The sequence below is a fragment of the Conger conger genome, chromosome 3 (assembly GCF_963514075.1).
Source record: "Conger conger chromosome 3, fConCon1.1, whole genome shotgun sequence".
NCBI lineage: Eukaryota > Metazoa > Chordata > Actinopteri > Anguilliformes > Congridae > Conger > Conger conger.
Genome location: NC_083762.1, coordinates 58224948 through 58243918, shown reverse-complemented (window position 1 = coordinate 58243918; position 18971 = coordinate 58224948). Strand labels below are relative to the sequence as shown.

The window sequence follows — 18971 nt, the reverse complement described above, 5'->3', positions numbered from 1 at the left end:
CTTGCCTACCACTGTCAGGACAGCAGAATCCCTCCCCCCTATTTCGACGTAGACTAAAAACACACCTTTTCAAACTGTACCTTAGTCCTCCCTCCTTTTTTGTAGGAACTTATACTGTATAAAGAAAGGTACCACATCATTTAATTTGTTATTAACTGATAATGTTTTTTAATACTGCTTCATCATTTGAATGGCTGCCATTTAAAACTTATAGAACAAACATTAGAATATACATCTGAGTCAATATGTCATAATCTTTTAAATCATCTGCCAGTGCTATCTGACTGGACATTGCATGTTTAATCCCAGTGCATGTTTCAGGATAATGTAATGCCCTGTGCTTTACTTAATGCCATGGATCAGTCTCCGTCATGTAGGGGGTTCTTCACTGTTGTTGTTGCAGTCTTGAATATTTCCTGTAAAGAGAACAAATATGAAATCAACAATGACATTCTATTTCTAAAAACATTAAATATGTTTTTTGTATTCATTGTTGTGATTATTTAATCTGATTAAACACCAATTATATTTGTGCTTTGAGACGATAATCTATATATTTCTTTACACTTTTTTGATGAATAAAAGATTCTAAAGATACTTACACTATTTGGTCCCCATAGCTCTGCTTTCCTGGCTTTTTCAAAGTTTTTCCATTCTTTACGGTCCTGGGCACGTATCAGACAGATAATAATGGAAAACACGACAAGTCCAATCAGGGCCACGCTGCCAAACACTCCACCTATGATGGTGCCAATGCCTGGGGGCTCAGGGCATTCTAAAACATTAAAGGAAATAAAAACAATGTCTGGTGAGCGGCCATTATATCACCCATCACATTCACTCTTCACATATTTAAAGGATACCTGCGCCCCAAATGAGCATTTACCTAGATCAATAGATATAATATATAATAAAAAAAACTTTCCCATTTTCGTAATCACACGTAACAACATTTATTTAATTTATTGTATCGGACTACTTCGGTCCTGTAACACTTCAGTGAGTAGACATATTGCCGAATACTTGATGAAGGACAAGGTCATTGTCAGAGCCAGGAGCCAATGTGAGCCGCTTATTTTATCGCCAGTATTGCCTGGATATTTGAGTGCAAGGCGTATGGTTGTCGTAATAATAAGCGCAATAATGAGGAGAAAAAGTACTTTTGCGTGCCAAAGCCAGTGACAGTGAAATAGGAACAGGTCACACTGTAAAAACTTTCCCATTTGGCAGGATAATTTCAAGCCTACATGCTTAGAACGAAACCTGAAAGCAGAACTTACAGAATGTCTTGAGAAACAAAACTGAAGTCTGACATTAAAGATTTTCTACACAAAAGGACTTGATACAAGCTGTGATGCCAGTTGGGACAAGAAAAAGGAAAAGATCATATATCAAAACTGACATTACAGCTGTGTGTGAGCAAGTTACTTCAATTGACCCCGTTTTATGCTATCCTTATGACCTAGCGATTGTGCTGGAGGTCCCATAATGTCATAATCTAAATTGTTGCTTTCTCCACCTGAGTATACTAAATGGGGATAATCCCTCTTCAGTGGTTCATACAAATAACCAGTCTAAGTTTCTGAGTAATTTTCGCTACTCATGATGCCTATATAAAAAAAACTGATTCCTGTTTGAACTGTCCATGACTTAACTTCACAGTGCCTGCTCACTTTTTGAATTTCCTGTCAAGCGATACTTGACTTGGTTAAAGAACTATTTAGCTTACGAGTATTGGAAAAGTTATTTTTATTATATATTTAACAGATCTAGGCATATGCTTGGTACGTACAGGTACCCTTTAAACCATTCAGCATGACACATTATTTTTCCCTTGTTTTAAAAAAAGGCCTGTTCACACCACAATGGCAGTACTATTCTCTTGCATTCTGCTGAGTCTACTGAAATGGCTCAGGACATGACGGACAGACATAATTCCCCTTGTAAGGACACTTTCTCACCTCTTACTGAGTTTATCCAGGCCTTGTATCTGTTAAAACCATCCTGCTGTTTTATGGTGAAGAGCATCCAGCAATTATTTGTGTCCCTTTCCTTGCAATTCCACCAAGAAGACCCTCGATCCCATCCCTTAGGAACTGCCTCACTCTTATCTTGAATGTTCTCGATGTGTGAACAGGACTTGGTGCAGTTCTTACTGAACTCACCAGTCTCAAAACCCAGACACTCAATGCAACTCCTGAAAAATCATGAGCAAAATCAGAGAATCTCACAGCTGGGTCACAGGAGAAAAACACACAGGAAGACACACGTATGCTTGCATGAAACGGACGCTGCTGTTGCATGCTGTTTAAAAGCACTGTATAAAAAGTAGTAGAAAGATTTTGATTTGTATTTATATTGCCAGAGAATAATGTGAAAATATTAGTTTAGCCACCTGAAGCAAACTGAATGTATTGATGTTATTGTATAGATTCAATAGATTCAACAGATTGTGTTTTAATGAGATGGGTTTCAGTCTTTCTCAACTGGAACACTTTCTCTCTCTGGTGATGTAAACGACCAAATTAAGAAAATGATGTCAACTCTCCCTTTAAATATAAAGCAACTTTTTTTTTTTTTACAATCAAAAAGAAACAGGTAGAACACACACAATTCACATGAATATTTAATCGATAGTAGTGTATATTATTAATTCATGCTAGGACCAATGATTTGAATGAACAGCTACCAGGGAATGGAATGGACCCCAGTGCTAGTACATCTGGTGACTTACGTTAAGTTCAGGCAAGGGGAGGAGCAGGCAGGGCACTCTTCACAGAACGGTGGCTGGTATCCCTCCTGGCACTGGCACCTGTTACACTCACACTTTCCCCTGTCACTGCACACACTCCCGTCATTGCCATTCCGACAGCCTTCTGTAGATTTCCTGCACTGACAAGCGCTTCCCTCAAAATCGAGGTTGCATTTGCATGTGCCACAGTCACACTGTCCCTTACCTAGCAGCAGGGAAAGGAACATGAGCAATGGGACCTCACTATTCACAATTACTATATATATGTATTTATGTTTTAAAGGGGCATCTGAAACTATGATGAGACCTCAAATAATAAAAAAGGTTGGCCTCACACAATAGTATGTTTTATTTAGTCCCTTAACTTTACTGTGGAATAAAATTCTGATACAAAGTAAGAATGCTGTACCAGTGAGTTTGCATGTAAAGCAGCAGCTATTTTGTGAAATAAAGAGTATCACCTTCATGCAACTTATTCTGGTAAATAAAGAGGAGTACTTCCACACAGCCTGTTCTGGTAAATAGAGAGTGGTACTTCCACACAACGTGTTCTGGTAAATAAAAAGTGATACCTCCACACAACGTGTTCTGGTAAATAAAAAGTGGTACCTCCACACAACGTGTTCTGATAAATAGAGAGTGGTACTTCCACACAATGTGTTCTGGTAAATAAAAAGTGGTACCTCCACACAACGTGTTCTGGTAAATAAAAAGTGGCACCTCCACACAACGTGTTCTGGTAAATAGAGAGTGGTATCTCCACACAACGTGTTCTGGTAAATAGAGAGTGGTACCTCCACACAACGTGTTCTGGTCAATAGAGAGTGGTACCTCCACACAACGTGTTCTGGTCAATAGAGAGTGGTACCTCCACACAACGTGTTCTGGTAAATGGAGAGTGGTACCTCCACACAACTTGTTCTGGTAAATAGAGAGTGGTACCTCCAAACAACGTGTTCTGGTAAATAGAGAGTGGTACCTCCACACCACGTGTTCTGGTAAATAGAGAGTGGTACCTCCACACAACGTGTTCTGGTAAATAGAGAGTGGTACCTCCACACAAAGTGTTCTGGTAAATGGAGAGTGCTACCTCCACACAACGTGTTCTGGTAAATAGAGAGTGGTACCTCCACACAACGTGTTCTGGTAAATAGAGAGTGGTACCTCCACACAAAGTGTTCTGGTAAATGGAGAGTGCTACCTCCACACAACGTGTTCTGGTAAATAGAGAGTGGTACCTCCAAACAACGTGTTCTGGTAAATAGAGAGTGGTACCTCCACACCACGTGTTCTGGTAAATAGAGAGTGGTACCTCCACACAAAGTGTTCTGGTAAATGGAGAGTGCTACCTCCACACAACGTGTTCTGGTAAATAGAGAGTGGTACCTCCACACAAAGTGTTCTGGTAAATAGAGAGTGGTACCTCCACACAAAGTGTTCTGGTAAATGGAGAGTGGTACCTCCACATATCTTGTTCTGGTACACCTCACAGCTTCTGTCGTCACATTCGCAGTGTGTGCCGTAGATGGCCATGCCGTCCGTACTGGCATCGCACTGACAGACCCCACACACACAGCTTCCCCTTCCCGAGCACTCAGTGCTGTTATCCCGCTGACATTCCATCTTCAGCTCGCTCTCAGCTTTGTCTCCAAGCTTGCACTCGCACCCCTGGCCCACATAGCCTCTCTCACAACTTAGAGAAAAGGGATAAAACGTCAGATAAATGCAGTGAGATAAATGAGTCAAACAACCCCAACAAATCTATTTCCCTCCACACCTCACAAAGGTGAAATTGGATGCATATATAGAGAAAATGACCAAATTCATAAAAGAGGGTCTGGTATTATAATCAAAAAGCCAAAAATAAGACATTTCAGGCTCTGCAGTCCATAACACACCTGCATATTCCACAGCTGCTATTTCCATGATTGTTGCAGTGTGTATGGTTTATGAGAGTATTGCCACAATCGCACTCGCACTGCGTTGTCACGGTAACTTTCATCTTCTCTCGGAAACCTGGAGCTATGATGTGAAAGGACTTTGTTCCAAAGCATTCCTCTGCCATCACTGTCACATTAAACTCAACCTAAAGAGACAGAAACACACACAGTCATAACTCTATCCATTATTACATTACATTACATTATTGGCATTTTGGCAGACACTCTTATCCAGAGCGACGTACAGTTGATTAGACTAAGCAGGAGACAATCTTCCCCTGGAGCAATGCAGGGTTAAGGGCCTTGCTCAAGGGCCCAACAGCTGTGCGGATCTTATTGTGGCTACAACGGGATTAGAACCACCGACCTTGCGTGCCCCAGTCATGTACCTTAACTGCTACTGTCCACTTTATCAACAGTTTCTGAGAGGGCAAGGAGCTGTTTTAAAAAAAAAATCTTTTTAGTTTCTTAACAGTAAAACTAGCTATTAAAAACAAAAATGAAGGAATTCAACATAAAGTCCATGTCTAAAACCATGTGCATGTGGTTGTAAACATTGGGGAAAAGTTGTCTGTGTGGGCTGTGCTTGTCTGGATGAGTAAAAAAAAAGAAAAAGAAAAAAAGGTTATATATTTCTTTATCAATAATTAGCATGTCAGCATCAAAGCTTCAAGCAGCCCCTCCCCTAAGCCCTGATTCTGTAGTTGACTGAAAGGCAATGTCGGCTAGCATGATGATAGAGGCACAATTTGCCTATGTAATCTGTCTTTGAATTGTCAAATGTCTATCTTTTATATACTGTAAGTACCTTCCATTTTGTTCAACAATAGCCTGTACAGAACATAGTCGTCACTGAGTCTCCATTAACCGACAAGCTATATATAATTGACGTAGTTTGTTGCAAGAAGATGTATTTAATGTCTTAGTATGTGATGGATATCACTTTGATATAAACAAGTTGATATAAACACGGAACTGTTCTGTGGATATAAAACAAGAATATGTTCCTCTTTATGTTTGTGTCACATCTGGTTTAGATCATGCTCTCTACCAGGTACTATTTCAATACAAATCCAAATACAACTACATTTATCAATTGAACAAATACAGATAAAAAATAATGGCATCGGTGCACACTTAAACCTTCCTGTTTGTTCCATTCCATGCCAAATTGTTATTTGTCGCGACCATACTCTGCAGCATTTTAAATATATTTTTAGGCCTTTTTCAGCTTTATTGGACAGTATAGTATAGAGAGACTGGAAGAATGGGGGCGAGAGAGGGAAAGACATGCGACAAATGTCTGACGGTCGGATTCGAACCGCCGACATCACGGCTCGCAATGAGCATGCGGTCAGTGCTCTACAGGCTGCGCCACCGAGACACCCGCCTGCCTGTTTTGTGTACTGACCCGGTTTGTGTATGAAGACTTCTTCTTGTGGATTTACCCTTTATTTCTTTTTTTGTATTTCTTGATATCAGATTTTGTGTGATGAATTTTTGGATTGTGTATTGTGTTTTGGTGGCACGGATGGTGCAGTGGGTAGCACTGCTGCCTCACAGCAAAGAGGTCCTTAGTTCGAATCCCTGTCGGCCGGGGCCTCTCTGTGCGGAGTTTGCATGTTCTCCCCGTGTCTGCGTGGGTTTCCTCCGGATACTCCGGTTTCCTCCCACAGTCCAAAGACATGCAGGTTAGGCTGATTGGAGAGTCTAAATTGCCCATGGGTATGAGTGTGTGAGTGAATGGTGTGTGCCCTGCGATGGACTGGTGACCTGTCCAGGGTGTATTCCTGCCTTTCGCCCAATGTATGCTGGGATAGGCTCCAGCCCCACTGCGACCCTGTTCAGGATAAGCGGGTTAGGATAATGAATGAATGTATTGTGTTTTGTACCATTCTCTGTTATGACTGCTTTCCTGTGTTTGACCCTTTGTCTGTCTCTTCTGCATTGTTCCTGTTTGCTGGTATTCAACCTTTGCCTGTTCCTACTATGAACTCTTTAATAAAAACATCTGCTTTGCCAATAACTTGGTTGTGATTGGTTCTTCTGTTCACGTCCATGACAGAAAAATACGGGCAGTTATGGAACCAGCAACTCTATAGTCCGCCCATTTTCAGGGATTGAAGTTGTGTCAGCACAACGGAGGTCCCTCTCCGGGCAGGTCCAGGATTCCTTCTCCGCCACTCAGGTAGCCCAAGCCACTTACCCACCTGTCCCCTCTGCTATGATCATGCCTCACAGTTACACAGAGCCACGCCTACCCCCTCCGGACTATTATTCTGGTGAACCTGGCTCCTGTTGCTATTTTCTGTTCCAGTGTGCATTAGTGTTTGAGCTATAGCCCACTTTGTTTCATCCCGAGTGCTCCAAGGTAGCCTACACGATTACGCTGTTAGCGGGGAAAGCATGTGACTGGGAAACGGCCTATTGAGACTCTGTGGCCCCTAAATGAAGACTTGCTCTTTCTCGGCTGAGATGAGGAAGGTCTTTGGTTAATCGTCTGCAGCCCGCCAAGTTCAGGAGACAGGAGAAGTGTTCTGTTTCGGATTACTCCATTGAATTATGTACCTTTGATGCAACTGCGGGCTGGAACAACCAGGTCCTGTATGACACAAATTGGACAAACTGCCCCTGACACTGGATGGTCCGAAAGCCGATTACAGAGGAGAACTGCTAGCTCTGAACCAATCTTGACCCCAACATAACCCCCAGATTGACTGGGTTAAAGGGACAATTACTGGGTGGAGTTCTGCCTGTCACGCTTCATGTTTGCATTGCGCTCCTTGCCCTATGGCCCCTGCATTCCCCGCTGAGGAAGTGCCCACCGCCTCGCCAACATTCCACCCCTGTATCATGACCAACGGCAAGTATTCTGAAAGTCTTGAGCCTTCTCCCTACCACCTCACTGTTTCTATGACTCTCCCATCAACCTGATTCCAGGTACCAGGCCTCAAACAGGTCAACTCTACTCCTTGTCAGCGCCTAAATCTGCCTCCATGGAAAAACACATTGGTGAATCCCTGGCAACCGGTCTCATCCACCCCTCTTCAGCAGGGTTTTTCTTTGTGGAAAAGAAGGACAAGTGACTTCGTCCCAGCATTAACTATTGTGGACTTAATGAGATCACAGTCAAGAATCTCTACCCCTTGCCTTTGATCTCCTCTGCCGTCTCCACCCTTCAGTAGAGCCGGTTCTTCACCAAGAAGTGTTTAATATCCTCAGTGGTCACTACGAGTGCTTATGCAGCGATTCCTCAGTTTCTGCAACTTCTACAGGAGGTTCTTCTGCGGATACAGGTCTGTTGCTACCCCTCTCATGTCCCTCCACTGGACCCAGGACGCTGAAGCAGCTTTTCAAGAATTAAAGAAGCGTTTGCATTACTTTACTCTGACTCCGAAAGGTTGTTTATTGTGGAGGTAGATGTTTTGGACATGGGTGTCGAAGCCATCCTCTCCCAAAGAGCACCGGACAACAAGGTGCACCCTTGTGCCTTCTTCTTTCATCGCCTCACACCTACAGAGAGGAATTACAATATTGCCGATATTTGGGAGCTGCTAGCGTTCAAGTTGGCTTTCAAGGAGTGGCGTCACTGGCTGGAGGGCTCTTCCATTCCATTCCTTGTCTGGATGGGTCACTGAAACGTGGAATATCTCCGCTCAGCCAAGAGGCTTAATCCTCAGCAAGCCTGCTGGTCCCTGTTTTTTCATCAATTCCTGTTCACCCTGACCTATCAACCTGGTACCAAGAATGTGAAGCCTGATGTGCTCTCCAAGATACACTCTCCTGCCTCTCTCGATGAGGGTCCATCTATCTTTCCTCCTGGTGCGCTGGTTGCAGCTACCCAGCTGTACATTGTCAATATGGTGGAAGAAGCCTTAAGAGTCTACCCTGCTCCTGAAGACGCTCCTCCCAACCAGTTCTTTGTTCTCGACTCACCTGGGCCCACTCCTTGTTTTCACAGTACATTGCATTACATAATAGAACAGGTATTGTTTCATTTTGAGGAAAAGGTGTGTACAGCAAATTGATGGAGGAACTTTTTGAACTGTTTAATATTGCTTCACTTCAAATGATTGAATTTCAAATCCAAGTTACAAACGTGATTGAGAATGCTACCAAGTTAACTTGTTAGTTAGCTTTTTGGCTACCTGAGAAAGGCAGAAGTTCATGACCATGATGTCTAGCTAGCATGCTCTCTAACATAACTTCATGAAAATTAGGCCCATTGAGTGCCAAACCATTTCTGCTGCAAGTTATTAATGTTAATGGAATAGAATTACAAAAATGCACAAGTTTTATTCTGTAACTGAGTAGGAACTGTAAATTCATATGGGCTATTTCATATATTTTTCTTGTTATTTATCATTAGGAAATACTTACTTTATTTACTCTATGTAATTTATGACCCAATTTAAATAATGAATTGCATTGTTAGAGGGATTCACTGCACTTACATACTGACCTCTTGATCAATTGTCACATTGTCACATGTCCCTCTTGAGCTTGGCTGGGCTCCATTGGCACAGTTTGATGTGTACGTGATTGTGATGTGTTCGGGCAGATCCTCGTGTGTCACAATTACTTTGGAGGAGAGACGCTAGGTTGATAGAAAAATCTCAATGCGTCAGATTGTCAAGAATGGAACTATGATATTTGTGCACAAAAAAGCATCCCATCGATGTGGACTTATCTACTGCATATGTTCTTATTTTGCCATAACAGAGTGCTCTCTTTGTCAAGGGGAACATTCAAAAATTATCTGCTGAACTTATTTGTTATCGCAGTCATGTTCAAATCTCTAACATCACATTGTGAATAATTATGTTTATGTTTCCATATTTATGATTCAGATGTTTTCTGAGGAGAAACGTTTTAGTAAAATATTTAAATAATGATCCTTTTCTATAAGAACTACTAATGAAAATTAGTTTACCTTGTATGCTCTCTCAATAAGAGTCACAACATTCTCTGAGTCCTCAGAAAGCTCACCAACTTCAGACCTAGGAATGATCTCTTTCAATTTCTGTGAATGTTCAAAAGCACATTTTAGTCAAACAGTATTACCTACTGCCAAGCTGAAGATGCACTCACTCACACACAAACATACTAGCTCACACACATAAACAGATACACACACATGCACAGTCATTGTTGAGCTGAATCTCAGGAGTGGGTCTGAAAAACTACACTTCCCAGAGTGCACCAGTAGCAGCAAACAGGCTGCTTGTCGCCTGAGCAGTCATCAGCACTGATTTAGAGCACCTGAGAAGGACTGGGGGAAGCTCAGTCATTCAACCAAACAATTTGCCGAGAGGAGAAGCTCCAAGTCCACTGATAAGTTCAGTCCAAAGACGCCAATGGTCGGTGAAATGTTTTATTTGCTTTCATGATGTTTGAACTGTTATTTAACATGGTCAAGTTTATGTTTAACTGCTGTGTGATTGGTTAATGAAAGCACTGCGGCATTTATTTAATTGATTTTGTGCTTAATGAGTTTGCACTAAAATATTTCATTTTGAGTTTGAAAAGAACCCTGAAAGTATAGAATCCAAAAGGATAATACAAAGGTAAAAATGTTACATTTCTGTTAAATGTTAAAACCTTACTAAAAATGAGGATTTATCTTTATTCCATTTAAAAGGTGGACACCTCATGAAATTGTATTATTATTTATGCCATTTAAAAGACTTAAGATTGATTAATTTAAAATGTTTAAGATGTTAACTTTTGTTTCTCTGTCTTTAAAGGTTTACAACCTATTGTGTTGACTATTGTGTTGAAAAGACCAACCAACCAAAAGAAAAATAAAAGTTTGAGTTGGAGAGAAATTGAGTTGTCCTTGCGTCCTTTGGAGGGAACAAGAGGTGGACTTGACAGTCATTCTCACATGCATACACAACCAATACTGACAATATGTATGACAATTACAGTAGAAAGTAGAATATTGGAAAACAATGTGTATAGTTCTTGGTACATTACAGAGAATATAAATGGTCTCCATACTGTTGTAGTTTGTTAAGCCCATAATACAACAATGGGGACTTGCCTCGTAAATAGGCTGAACCTTTGTAGTGACTGCAAAGATTGTTTGGATGTTCTTTTCCATTAACTTCCGTGCCACTTGTCCCACTGAAGGGTAGTCCTGAAACAATGATCAAACATCTCCATGAATGTGTTACTCTGTTACTCCTGGTCTAGCCCTGGTATTTTGATCAATATCATTTCCACACATTTCAGTTAGTTTCAGAGTTTTTAGAAGATACTAATATTGCCTATTTTGCATGATTCAGGATTTTGTTCTGGCCCTGCTTAATTTATAGTTTTCATTCTTAAGCACAGTCCTTTTTTTCATTTTGATGGTAGCTATGCCCCCTGGATAACTGTCTGCAGTTGACAGCTACATTTACAACTTGAAACTCAATTTAAATATAGAGTGCATGCATGCTACTAGAAGAAAACAAGTAGTGGTCTAAGCTTTCAAAGCAAACCAGGGATGATCCTAAAACATCAGTGAAAGAGCAGTTAAAAAAGAGCAGCAATTTGTTGACAAGGATGTTCTAACTGCATACCACCCACCTCAATATAATCTGCTTCACAGTTAAAGCACCCCTCAATGTGTCAAACAACAACAGAATGGACACTAATGCTGCATCCATCATGTTTTTACTTATCTTCTATTTTATTTTCTATTTTGTGTCCCATTGCACTGATGTCTTTTGTAGGGTTTTGCTTTCTTCCTACTGTAAAGCACTTTGAGTTGCCCTGTGTATGAAAGGTGCTATACAAATAAAGTATGAGTTAGAGTTAATGATCAAGAGGTATAGGAATGTATCAGGTGCTGTGGTCTTTTCTCAATAACAATGTCACACTTTGCCCCACATACCAAATCATTGCCTTTGCTGTACATCATATCTTCACTCATATGACATTTGCAGTCATTGGGGAGAAGAATAGAGCCCAGCTTTCCATCCCCTGCCATGTGGAAGCCAGCATCGGTGGTCAGGACCAGGAGGCGAGTGCTGTTTCCCCAGCCTATTTCATTCTGTTAAAAAACACACACCTCTTTATTGTATGTGAATCCCCCCAGTTATATATGGATTACACTGAAATAAAACTAATCACCTCACAGACTGCAGCCTGCATGATGGCGTCCAGACTGCCCTCTGGAATGTCCAGGTTCCCTGAGATGTGCAGGGAGGATACTCTCTGCTTAAAATCATCCTTGTTTTCTGTCATGCTGAGCACATGCCGATAGCCAAAGGCAGGCTGGCAGTATTTCGCTTCCTCCGGGCAGGGTTTGTTCAGTGCTTTTTTGTTGGTGTTTGTGAAGGGGAGGACAGTCTTATCAACAAATGCACCAAAGCCTACATGAAACAAAATGGCTGTCACTAAACACAAATGCTCCATTTCCAAACTCATCAGCTCTGTATTTATGGTAGACTCTTTCCATTTAATTTCTGATGGTGGTGGTATTATTGTACCTATGCGAGCTTGAGACGTAATCTTCCCCAGAGCTTCCAGTAGACGCTCTCCAAGATTCTTCACATTTTCCAAATCATCTTTCATGGAGTAGGATAGGTCCATCAAGTAGTAAAGATCAACAGGATAGTCTTTAGCCCGTTTGAACCTGAACGGGAGGGTGTGCGGCTTACCTACAGACAGCACCCAGTTTGATTTTAATACAGCAGCCTACTATTGCATTTAAAAGCTCAAAGAAAGATGCCAGTGATACTCTATTAACCACTTATCTCAGCAGTTGGACTACATTCTATAACTTGCAGCCATGTTCTAAAACACCCACCAGGTCTGAGCATCAGCGTGACTTCCTGTGGGCGGAGCTGGATGGGCTCCGTTTGTGGTGTGCCCTTTGACAGGGGCTCATTCCTCTCCAGGAAGTGGGAGCTGTTGGGAGAGATGATGTTGCTGGGGTCACAGCCCTTCTTCACCAGCAGGTCCTTGGTATCACAACGTGCTGCATTCAGTTCGCCCGTCTTGGTGAAGTTCTAAGAATGATGCACAAAAATAATGGGAAGTCAAGAGATTTTAAAAATTGTATCAAACTAGGTTATGAGCTGGTCAACCAGCATGGGTAAGCTGGTCATAAAGCTGGTCTAGCTGGGTACGAGCTACCAGCTGTTGTAAAACCTTGTTTGAGATGTTTTTTTTCAGCAGGGCTATGCAAACTGAGCCATTTCGGGTTGTTTCTCACCAGTTGATTGCACCACATGCAGAAGGGTCCAGCACGGATGCAGTCACCACATGTGTTCACAATTGTTTTGGGGCATTCCTCCATGGGGTGGACTGATGAGGAGAGGACATCAACATGGGGCCATGTTTCCGAATCAAAGCACATACAACCCACATCATAAGAATCACTGCTGCTTTACTGTCACTTTCCTCATGTCATGTTCAAGCAGATGGCTTTTAGCAGAATAATTGTCGATTCATTAATCATTTAGCTCACCCGGGCTTGTCATGTGCCTAAGGTTTCAGTGCATCTAGTACTGCATCATACCAGGAAATTGATATAGGTACTATACACCTCTGGAAGGAAACTAATCTACAAGTTGGAGGTGCGGGGTCTCCACATACTCATTTATGGAACCTCTAAGAAGCCTCTACAGATGAATGGTGCCGAGCTGTTCATAAATATATATATATATATATATTTTACGGAGTAAGCAGAGATTGAAACAGATAGAGACTAATGCTATGACTAATCTACTGTTGTTAATTAAACTACTGCACTTTACTGCTGTGTTTATCTTTATAAGACTGCATTGGTTCCAAATCAATCATATTTGTAACCTTGATTTAAACCTTTGTATTCTGGGCTATTTGTATCTTAAAGAACCTTATTAATGCCTTTAGCAGTTCACTCATTTTGTATTTGAAATGGATTAGGAAGGTCTGCTTATATATCCATACCATCAAAGCTGCTTCTCTCACACTTCTGATATTGTGATATGGCACAATTCTTTCTTTTCTGTGGTTCACTCAATAGTGTGAATCACTCAATAGTTTTTTGTGCTTATACCTCATAAACCATTAATTGTCCCATACAAAGGATACACTTATTTGCAATGTTTTAAGTCGTTTTAAACTCACTGCCTCTTGACAACAGTAGAATCTGCAGAAGTAAGGCCAGTTGATGATACATTTCCTGAAATCAGATTGCACAATAATAACACATATCAGTTGAATGTTTGGCGAGGTGTGCTTAATCTAATCTCTCTTTCTGCTATTGCTAAAGCTTTGAAGTGTGGCTGGAGAAAAAGCTCAATTTTGGTCTTATTTGAGCATAGCACCCTCTTCCAATCAAAGGATTTTATTTCTCTGAGCAATAATATTAGGTAATATATAATATATTTCCTAAATAATATTTTATGATGGAAGTAAAGTAAGACAAAGCTAATGCAAGTATGCCGGAATAGGGTTCTAAGTCTACTGCTTAATGACGTTAACATTAATCTTTACATTGTCTCATCACAATTCAATATCTCTCTTCCCTTTAAATATAATCCATTAATTATCTGTATTAATTCCAAAAATGTCACATAGAATTGTTCATTGCTTCAATGTGTACATATGTTGCAGCATTTAAATGGAATTAAATGAAAAACATATCGGTAATGTGTCATTATAGTAAAAAAAACTCCATACCTGCTGTCAAATAAGGATGTGGGTTATTGATGTTTTGGAGAAGTTTTGCTGCCAGTGGTCCAGGGACAAAATCAATGGGACAATTAATTCAACAAAGTACCAATATCTTCTTGCCAGAAAATCTAGTTGCCTCTGCTAGGAAGCTTAAAGTTCACACAGAAATAATGACAGTAACATACTGTAAGTAAAAACAACATCCATGTCCTGAAATAACCATCTCAGTCACCAGACTAAATCCCTTCAAAAACCCATGGTCTGAATTGAATCCCTCGAAATGTGTCTCTGAACTTATCACAAATTATAGAAAAAGACTAAATACTTAAGAATGATGAAACAATAGATTAAAACCATAGTTTACACAGTATCCAATAGCCAAATGCTAACACAGAACTCTAAGATAGGATATGAAAACATATTTTTAAGACACTGCAGCATTTTAGCTAGATTATTAGCATAACATGGTAAAAGATCAGTTTCTACAACAAGCTAGTGCTTGGTATGATTTGAAGATAGTGAGCTATGTGCTGCAAAAATAATAAGTGTGACTAAAGGATAATATGTCAACTTACACCTGCACTCCGTCCTGTATACACTCACTGAGCACTTTATTAGGAACATCCACTTATTCATGCAATTATCTAATCAGCCTATCGTGTGGCATCAGTGCAATGCGTAAAATCATGCAGATATGGATCAGGAGCTTCAATTAATGTTCACATCATCCAATTGAATGGGAATGATTGTTGGTTGCAGACAGGGTTGTTTGAAACTACTGATCTCCTGGGATTTTCATGCACAACCGACTCTAGAGTTTGCCAAGAATGGTGCAAAAAACATCCAGAAGGAGCAGTTCTGTGGGCCTTGTTAATGGGAGATGTCAGAGGAGAAGGGCCAGACTGGCCCAAAGCTGACAGGAAGGTGACAGTAATGCAAATAACCACACATTACAACAGTAGTATGCAGAAGAGCATCACTGAAGACACAAGATGTCAAACCTCTAAGTAGTAGGCTACAGCAGAAGACTTAATCAGTCTAAAAATAATTCTAATAAATACCTAATAAACTGCTCACTGAGTGTATATTCTTCCCTTCTAAACTCCTCCACTGATCAAAATAACATCCAAATTTCATTCTTGTTCCATTCTGCTACAGATCACTTCCTGTTTTGGCAGACATGCCTTCAGATTACTGCATTGGTTCACTTATTTTAGTGGTCTGAGGTTGAACGATCCAGGGAGTATTTTAGCTTACTCAGTAAAAACAGGGCACTGGCCTTCAATAACACAGGCATACTCGTAATCAAATTTACCAGTATCCCCTAAAAGTCCCCCTGAAAGTCAGTCCCCTACAGCAGTCTAGACTAGAGGCTGAATATAGCAAATGCAGAGATATTTATTAGGTAATTATACATGTATTTGCCATTGCCAAAAAGTGCCAATGAGGTATCAAAAAGGACATTTATTTATATCATAAAATGACATATTATACATTTAAAGTGACCAATGCAAACTAGATGCATGACTAGAAGAAGACTTAATAAGTCTACAGCAGAAGAAAGTCTAATAAATACCTAATAAACTGCTCACTGAGTGTATATTCTTCTCATCTAAGCTTCTTGACTGATTAAAACTGTCATGGGGGGAGGTTATTCCCACTGTGACCACCAGAGGGCCTGAGATCATTGGCTCCACCTGTTCCTCATTAGCGCCAGGGGAATTATCTCCCTTAAGGGTGTTTAAGACCGGCACTGACTATCCTTCAGTGCTTTGGTGTTCAACCGTTCCCGATTGCACTAAGCCGGTAACGCACAGGTACACTCTGCCACTGAGAGTCAGGTATCGTGCTAGTGTGTGGTCTCTAGTGTCTATAACTAGAGAGTAATTCAGAGAAGGTAAGGAAGGTGTTCAGCTGGTGTTCTTTCGCTGACATCTTCCTCAAGGGTTTTGTTTTTTTCGGGCTCGTGTGAGCCGGTGGTTGGAGGACGTTGTCCTCCGGTATGTATTTTGGTTTGTGTTTTGGTCCCGAGCTGCGACTCGAGGTTTTATTTTCTTGCCTAGTTTATCGCTAGGTTGTATTTTCTCTCCTTGGTCTGTGACCACTGGTGCATAATTGTTTGGCACTGCTTTTGGTTGTTCTTTTCTGTTTCCTTAAAAAATCCTTCTAGTGTCTGCGTATCCCTTGCTTCTGGCTCTCCGCCCAGCCCCTCCCCCACAAAAACAATATCAGATTTGAATTATTTTCCATTCTGCTAGAGATTGAACGATCCAGGGAGTATTTTAGCTGACTCAGTTTGCAGGCATGTATGAAAATGATCACTTGTTCATTCCAGTGACAGCTCAACAGCAAGTGGATGAACAGCATGTGGTTAAAAACCACAGTTGACCTGCCCAGGATAGATGGTTATCGTCTTGTTGTTTATATTTTAACCTTTATTTGCCAGAATGACACAATCTCAGACTTCTAAAATTGAAGTGTAAAGCCAAAGGAAAAACTAAATCACAGCTGGAGGACTGGAAAGGAGATTCTTGATACTCGTATTTCACAAGATTTTGGCAAACTATTGTTCTTTCACATTTATTTTTGACTATCTGTAAACTTCCTCTTCAAACTTTCCCCTCCCTTTTCATTTGGGAGACGCCCTGCTAGTATTCACCGCAGCTGACATGTGTGGTTTCTGAAACAGAATCTATGAGAAGCACCCTGCTTCACTTACTGAAATTCTTATTCTAATAACGACCATGTGTGTGCGCGCACGCGTATGTGTGTGTGTGTGTGTGTGTGTGTGTGTGTGTGTGTATGCACAGTATACCTACACAAAAGTATTTAGAACATTGAAAAATGCATCATACTTGCCTACAATCTTTAAAGAAATATGTCAATATTGTCCTGATTCCTTGATGAAATAGAATATATACAAATTTGGGACTCATTGGGGCCCGTTGTGTTTAACCGTCCACAACAAAACACACTCGAGAATTATCATCCCTATCATCATCAACATAATCACCAGCACTGTCATCATCATCATCATCATCATCATCATTATCATCATCACCATAATTATCATTAAAACTAAAAAAAAATATTTCCTGAAAAACAGAATTAGAATGCCAAATCTTATTTTTGATCACACACCCTTAAATCATTGTGAGTAGTAAAAAATTACAATGCTTCATATGCCATGGAACAGAGTACCATAAACATACCTTTTTACAACAAATGTCTTTCTTTTGCATGCATGTAATTTACTGTTACTCACCGCTGTCTCACATCGGTTTCTCTCCAACCTTAAACTAGCTCTGTCTTCTGAACTGTGACAGGTTTTTGAAATTCAACAGCACATGACAGGAAGGTGTAGAGGCGGGGCTGGAATACAGGACACACCACTGACAATACAGTTTCCATGGAACCAAACTGTGACCACATTGCTTAAAAATTGAAAAAATGTCAGATTTTACTTACTTTTTGTTTTTTAATATATATTGTTTTGCCTCTAACCTGGTCATTTTGTTCTTGAAGTCCATCAGGGGTTTGAATCCTGAGGCTCACCCACTGCAGTTTTGTTGGTCTTCTCTTTATTATAGGCTTTCACACAACATTTTGATAGCTTTTGTATAAACTAACGATGTAATGCATTCCTACATAGTTTGCCCAATATGAATGCTCTCCCATTAAAGCTGACAAGAATTGTTTTGCTGTCTAAAGTCTTGTGGACTGCATTGTACATGCTGAGAATGTAACGTTTTTAATGTTTTAACGTTCTGACTGATAATCAAATATTGTTAAGTGGGTTGCTATTTTTATTTTATTAAATTGTGTATACAGGGAAAGCAGAAGGTAAAATTGATTTGTGAAGATGTGTATTACATTTAAATAATAGTTATTAGAGGTACACAATTTTAAAATTCATAATTGCTTTCATAAAAGTGTTTTGTTTTACAGTGTCCTATTTGTAAAACGATGAATATGCAACCATTAGTTCAATTAGCAAAATCAACAACCATAAGTGCTGTAGTTCCTACACCGATCATGTTGATGTAAATAGTCTGCAACTTCATATTAATTCGTTTATTTCAAATCCAGTGTGCTGGCATACAGACCCAAAACAACATATACTGTGTCACTGTCCAAATATTGTCTGCTCTGTAAATAAAGAACAACCAATGGGAATAAATGTGTTGTTGTGTTACGTGTATGTCTCTTCTGGTACATATTTACTACAAAGCCTTATCTGGGTTGGCCCCTTCTGACAACGATGATGTGATAATTTTTATTTCCTGTTGTGAAGTCAGGTTAAAATATAGATTTTCTGAAATCATAAATGACAGATTTTGCAATGGTGGATGTAGCATCAGGATTTCCTCATGCAACAGGCAACGGGTATGAAGCCAAGGAGTATGCATATGTTTTTAAAGGAAATATGCATTCCCCATCTAAAAAAAAAAGTATACTCACTGAGCACTTTGTGTTGACCTAATACACCAGCTTTTTAAAGCAAACATTTAATCATCCATGCAACTAAATGCATAAAATCATGTAGACATGGTGAAGAGGTTCAGCTGCTTTTTAAAAAAAAATTATTTTTATTTTTAGTTCTTATTATATTCCCGCCAAAC

The 18971-nt window shown here is 40.2% G+C and overlaps 1 protein-coding gene across 6 annotated transcripts; it reads right to left on the bottom strand.

Annotated features, from left to right (window-relative positions):
- Positions 1-139: 139 nt before the first annotated feature.
- On the bottom strand, positions 140-17696 carry LOC133123840 (integrin beta-2-like). Of its 6 annotated transcripts, none has more exons than XM_061234464.1 (17): positions 17615-17696; positions 14356-14403; positions 13801-13855; positions 12902-12993; positions 12494-12695; positions 12174-12344; positions 11815-12056; positions 11576-11734; positions 10739-10834; positions 9626-9715; positions 9155-9289; positions 4651-4838; positions 4213-4445; positions 2735-2957; positions 1962-2197; positions 603-775; positions 140-416 (listed from the first exon to the last, which is right to left on the bottom strand). In XM_061234464.1, exons 3-17 carry the CDS (start codon positions 13850-13852, stop codon positions 360-362), a joined length of 2349 nt encoding a protein of 782 aa, XP_061090448.1. In that variant the 5' UTR covers positions 13853-13855; positions 14356-14403; positions 17615-17696; the 3' UTR covers positions 140-359. The 6 variants fall into 6 exon arrangements, with proteins under 6 accessions (XP_061090448.1, XP_061090453.1, XP_061090449.1 ...); XM_061234469.1 differs by having other exon boundaries at positions 12174-12251; XM_061234465.1 differs by lacking the exon at positions 17615-17696 and adding an exon at positions 17562-17583.
- Positions 17697-18971: the final 1275 nt, after the last annotated feature.